The 6,000-nt window shown below is 40.8% G+C and overlaps 1 protein-coding gene across 5 annotated transcripts in view; it reads right to left on the bottom strand.

The window, feature by feature from the left end:
- Positions 1-3,429: 3,429 nt before the first annotated feature.
- The window catches only part of BCL11B (BCL11 transcription factor B), a 92,748-nt gene continuing 90,177 nt past the window's right edge, over positions 3,430-6,000 (bottom strand). For 2 of the 5 annotated variants that reach the window (XM_068192462.1, XM_068192464.1), the window contains exon 4: positions 3,430-5,994. In XM_068192462.1, coding sequence (XP_068048563.1) covers positions 3,983-5,994 — 2,012 coding nt within the window. In that variant the 3' untranslated portion in view covers positions 3,430-3,982. The remainder of the gene's footprint in view (positions 5,995-6,000) is intronic. The other 3 variants (XM_068192465.1, XM_068192463.1, XM_068192466.1) reach the window with 2 other exon arrangements.

Below are 6,000 nucleotides of genomic sequence, written 5' to 3'. Positions count from 1 at the left end.
GAGTTGATCCTGTTCTAACAGGGAAGAGGAGGGCTGTGCCTGGACTAATTTTACTTCAACCCAATTACAGCTGTACCAACAGCAGGCCATTTCACCATTTTATGTCAAAGTGATGCAGCAGCTCTCACTTTTTGCTATAAAAAGACTTTCTTCCAGGGGGCAGTGGCAGGGTGTGAGGAGCAATGAGTGGGTGTTGGCCAGGAGAGGGAAGATGTATTGGACATCTTCTTGTTTGGCAGGAGGGGAAGAAATCTCCTCTCTCTCTCTCAAATCTGCAGGGAAGCTGTGGGATGTCACCCCAGACACCTTTCCAGGAACGGAATTTCTTTTCACACAAATAGGCAATATCCATCCAGCCTGGTTCAACCATACCTGGTAAAACCTTGATGCAAGGGGTCCAGGCAACTTTGAAGTTATTTAGAGCCCTGTGGGAACAGCACTTTTTTGTAGGCCATTTCTGACAAAAAAATATATATACAACTAAAATTATTTGTGAACAACAACAAGAAAAAAAAAGTAAAATAAAAAAGCACTTAATTATTTTGTTTTGTTTCTTTTACTCAAAGGTCGTCTAACAACCCCCTTTTTTCCTGTACAATAAGGACTTCACATACAAATTTTTTTTTATTTTTGCAATATTTTATCCTGCCAAATTAAAAAAATATATTATGGCAGCCTGTTTGTTTGTTTTTATTTTTATTTCCAAATTCACTAACAAAAAGGTACATTAAATCCCTTTAAAAGGACAAGCGTACAGTTAAAAAATTACAAGCTTCAGTAAAAATACAGCAAGTGCCTACATCATATGAATCAACCAATATCAATATCCATTCCAGAAGGGGAAGGGAAGGGGGGAAGGGGAGAAAAAAAGAGAAAAATAGGTACAGGTCAGAAACGTGATTTTTTTTTCTGCAAAGCAATAACAATATTAAGCACTTTTTTCTACATACTTTTTCTACATGGTGTAGCAATCACCTTTTAATCCCCGAATACAAGATTCTATACATTTTTGAAATAAAAATTCAACACCCAAGGCAGAAAAAAATTTACTAAAACTCAAGACTTTACAGTTACAGTGACAAGAACAAATTTATAGACCCACCATTTAAATTTTACTGCAACATTTTCAAGGAAAAAAGAATTTTTTTTTTTCTTTCTGGTTTTGTAAAATGCCCAGGCATTCTCCATTATTACAAATACTGGTCCACTTTTACAGTAATCAAGAAATTTTAATATATATAATATATACTAAAACCCCGTCACCAAAAGAAAACAATATACACATGGCCATTATGGCATTTTTTTAATAACCTATTAAGCAAACTTTGAAAAAAAAAAGATTGCTCAAACACACATACACACAATTTCTTTTTTACCCTTGTATGTATTCAATACTGTAAACGTATTTTAAGACAGAGTGCACTAAATTTAACTTTTAAAAAAAAATTAGCCGTTGTTCCTGAATTGTTTTTTCTCATTCAATGATAGCAACTTGTAATTTGTGTCATTTGAGTTTTAATTCAGCAGTAAATCATTTCCATTCCATTTCCTAAGCAGCGTTGTCCTGAAAAAAAAAAAAGGCTGAGAATAATTCAGCTAATGTATGTCCGAAGTTGTGCTGGGTATACATCTTCATTTGATTGGGTCTTATGGCATTTTCATGTCCACTATCTTCAACCAGTAATTTTTTTTTTTTAAGTAAATGTGGCTCTTTTTTTTCCTAAAGAATGTACTTTTCTTGTTTTACTTTTTTTTAAAAGTCTTTCCATTTCACAAAAACATTTTGCATTTGTCTCAAGAGACTCAAATAGGAAGATCAGTTTTCAAGGCACTCACGTCAAATTGAATGGCAGTAGAAAAACTGTCCAATAAATTATTTTTATTTATTTTTCTTTATAGTGCCAGTATTGTGAATGCCATGCTTAGCAACACTGACACTTAATCTCAGCTGTTCCTTTACAGTTTAACCCACCTTTGGGCCAAGTAGAATATGATGTAATTTCTTGTTGAGAAGCCATTTTTCTCTTAACCACAAACAAAAGATTTAAAGTGCGGGTCAACATAATTAAAATCTCTAACCATAATTGTCTACTGTTTGCTAATATTAGTTGAAAAAGGCTTTTAAAAATTTGGAATTTGAAAGTAGAGCAGGTGTATTTTTCTTTGCTTTAATTTTTCTCTGTCGTAATGCTTTTATCTGAATACAATTTCATTCTGTTCCTAATTAAGTTGGAAAAAAATCTTACCGACTTCAGTAGGAGCAGAATCTTGCCAAGACAGGTAAATCAACCAGAATTTATTTTTTCCCTTCTTTATAATAACATCACTGTACAGCATCTAAGATAGTTCTAATATTTCTATTAATACACCAAATGCCTGAGTTGAGGCTTTTCACTGAGAAATTCACACTTTCCATCTTTTAGTAATCAACTACAGCAAATATGGACTTAAGTAGATGTCCTAAATTCAAATTTATGTTTTTGTGGTTATGAAAAGAAAAAAAAAATACGGCATTCGGCTCCTCTGAGGTTTGAAAATAATATTAAAATGCTCAAGATGTACTTTTATTGTCTCTGGGAAGAGTCACAGGGGGGAAGAGGGAGGGAAAAACACTCCAGAAAGTGACAAACTGGCATCATTATGTTGCCATAGCTTTTAACAAGAAGAAACTAACCTATAGTAATGCACAATTAAGAATGTTTCTTGGTTTTGAGTGTAGCAGCCTTCTGCATCTATGTCTTTTTTGTTGCCATAACTTTAGTGCTGAAATCCATCTAGAAAAGGCCTCTATCTTCAGCGACATTGTCAGTGCTACGTATTTGATCCAATTTCAAAAGAAAGTGCTAATTTTCAAGATTGTTATCCGCTGTACAATTTTGTTTTTCCTAATCTTCAAGGTTATTTAAGAGGAACGAAAAAAAGGAAGGAAGGAAGGAAGGAAGGAAGGAAGGAAGGAAGGAAGGAAGGAAGGAAGGAAGGAAGGAAGGAAGGAAGGAAGGAAGGAAGGAAGGAAGGAAGGAAGGAAGGAAGGAAGGAAGGAAGGAAGGAAGGAAGGAAGGAAGGAAGGAAGGAAGGAAGGAAGGAAGGAAGGAAGGAAGGAAGGAAGGAAGGAAGGAAGGAAGGAAGGAAGGAAGGAAGGAAGGAAGGAAGGAAGGAAGGAAGGAAGGAAGGAAGGAAGGAAGGAAGGGAGGGAAAGAAAGAAGGAAGGAAGGGAAAGAAAGAAGAAAGAAAGAAAGAAAGAAAGAAAGAAAGAAAGAAAGAAAGAAAGAAAGAAAGAAAGAAAGAAAGAAAGAAAGAAAGAAAGAAAGAAAGAAAGAAAGAAAGAAAGAAAGAAAGAAAGAAAGAAAGAAAGAAAGAAAGAAAGAAAGAAAGAGAAAGAAAGAAAGAAAAAGAAAGAAAGAAAGAAAAAGAAAGAAAGAAAGAAAAAGAAAGAAAGAAAGAAAGAGGAAAAAAGAAAAAAGAAAGATTTCAGTTCAAATTCAAATGCTGGCTTCCTCACAAGAAATTACACACACTTAGCTTAAATTTCAACAAAGCAGCGGCCCAAAAATTATAATTTTAAAAGATATGTTTCTCTCCTACAATGCAAGTAATCTCAGGCTACGACTGGGTAAAATTAAAAAGGGATACCCAACAAAATTTTAAAAGAAATTTAAACAGAAAGAATAAAAAAAGTACCTGCACATGCCAAAAAATTACAAAAACCCAATAAATACAGAAATTATTGCACAGTTAAAAGGCTCCACAATTTTTACTGCCTTAATCAACCCTCGGGTTTAATAGAACTTTGTAGACACAGGTTATATTTAAGTGCCAAAGTCTGGCACCTTACCATAGTTATGCTAAGTTATGTTTACGGAGGCAAGTTAGGTCATCTTTTCTCAGTTGGCAATAGTTAAACTGTACAAATAAAATGTTACCTAGACCCCTGAAATTTAACCTAGCGGAGGTGGGGGCAGGGAGATGGGGGGCGGGGGGGGCCTTAGCTTCTTTCTGCCTGCTCAATTTTGACGTCATTTGTCAGCAAATGTTCTCCATGCCACTTTTTCATGTGTTTCTCCAGGGTGCTGTAAACACTGAAGGGCATCTGGCAAATGTCGCAGCGGTAGACCTCCTTCCCTATCTGGCCATGCGTTTTCATATGGCGCGTCAGCTTACTGCTCTGGGCACATGCATAGTTGCAGAGCTCGCATTTGTAAGGCCGCTCTCCAGTGTGGCTCCGACGGTGTACCGTCAAATTGCTGCAGTTCTTAAAGACCTTGCCACAGTACTCACATGTATCGCTCCTGCGTCCTTCCTTCGAACTGGGTCGACCGGGGCCGGGTCCACTGATGTGGGGGGTGCTGCCTCCGCTTGCCGTGCCGCTGCGCCCTGAGAGCCCCCCGTCCAGCATGTCCCCCGGCGGAGTGGAGAAACGCAGGCTCCCGTTCTCCGATGAGTGCTCGGAAGAGGTCGCAAAGGGGGATTGTCGGGAGTCTGTGAATCCGAGGAACGGATCCTTCATGAAGTGCCGCGATGCTGCATACCCTACCAGCCACTGGGAGTAAACGTTTTCGGAAGGTATTATCGTTGCTGGTGGCAAGTCCAAATCTTTCTCTACCTTTATTCTTTTAGAGGAATTGTTTAAACTGGGGCTCGTGATAGGTGTTGGCTTGCGGGGGAACAAGTTTGGGAAGGGTTCACCCGGGCCAAAGTTTCTTCCATTGACCGTACCTTCCTCAGTGCGGTCCAGCTCTCCTACCACTGAGTCTTCGTCACCTGGATCTCTCTGACAGAGGTCTCGAGGACACAAGTCTCGCTGGTCAGAGGACCTTTTCATGAAGCTACTCCTCTTCTGTTTCTCAGCTAACATGTCATTATATTGCTGAATGGCACCTAGACTTACATTCTCAATGACTTTTCCCAGGACAAGGGACTTCTCATCTGGCAGCGACTTAGAGCCGTTTTCTCGGTTACGACTCAGCTCTGAGTCCATACTAAAGCTCGACTCTGGCCGGCTCTCATTTTCAAGCTCCTCTTCCTCCTCCTCCTCCTCTTCCTCTTCTTCATTGTCATGGCCGAGGGAAGGATCGCTCTCATTCCTGAAATCTGCCTCACTGGATTTCAGTCCCTCTCCAGTGAGCTCACTTGTGCCTGGCTCTGGGGAACTAGTGGTGGACAGTCCATCATCTGACCTGCCCGTCATGGAGCCAGCTTTATGCATATGCGTTTTCATGTGGCGTTTTAGCTTGCTGGCCTGGGAGCAAGCGTGGTCACAGAGCTGACACTTGTAGGGTTTTTCTCCTGTGTGACTGCGCCGGTGCACGATAAGGTTACTCTGGAACTTGAATGTTTTCCCACAAAATTCACAGGACTTGCTCTTGGCCTGAGGCTGGGGAGGCGTAGTGCTGCTAGGGGGCATGGGAGGCAGTGGCGGGGTGCTCAAAAAAGGTGATTTAGGACTCGGCTGGAAAGGATTCAACAGACGATGCATAGGGTTGGTGCGACTGGGTGAGACTGGCGGAGGGGTGGAACTGTTTCCTGCCAGCTCTCGAAGCCTTCTGGAGAAATCCATCGCTGGGGACTCAATTGCCATGGGGTTTAAACGCATAACTCTGTCAAAGGCACTGGGATGCTGGGCAACTAACCCCATCTCTTCGGCACTAAGGCGATGTGGATCCAGATGATGACGAGGCGGTGGGCTGAACAGCGGAGGCGTGTTTGGGAGCCGACCCTCACCAAAGCCAGGGTGTTCACGCAAGATGGGTCCTGTCATGCGCAAAAGGTTGAAGGGGTTGTTGTCTCCAAGAAAATTCATCAGCGGGGACTGTGCAACAGTCTCCGGTCCCAGAGGAGGAGGGATGGTGATGCGTGGAGTAAGGGAACTGTTTGAAGGGCTTGTTTCCAGGTAGATGCGGAATCCATGTGTGTTCTGGGCATGCTGAAGCAAGAACCAAGCGCTATTAAAAGGCTGCTTGCATGTTGTGCAAATATAGCTTGAAGGCTCATCTTTACCTATAA

The sequence above is a fragment of the Anomalospiza imberbis genome, chromosome 6 (genome assembly GCF_031753505.1).
Source record: "Anomalospiza imberbis isolate Cuckoo-Finch-1a 21T00152 chromosome 6, ASM3175350v1, whole genome shotgun sequence".
Taxonomy (NCBI): Eukaryota; Metazoa; Chordata; class Aves; order Passeriformes; family Viduidae; genus Anomalospiza; species Anomalospiza imberbis.
Note: the sequence above shows the minus strand (reverse complement) of the source record. Positions and strands in the feature narration are given on the sequence as shown.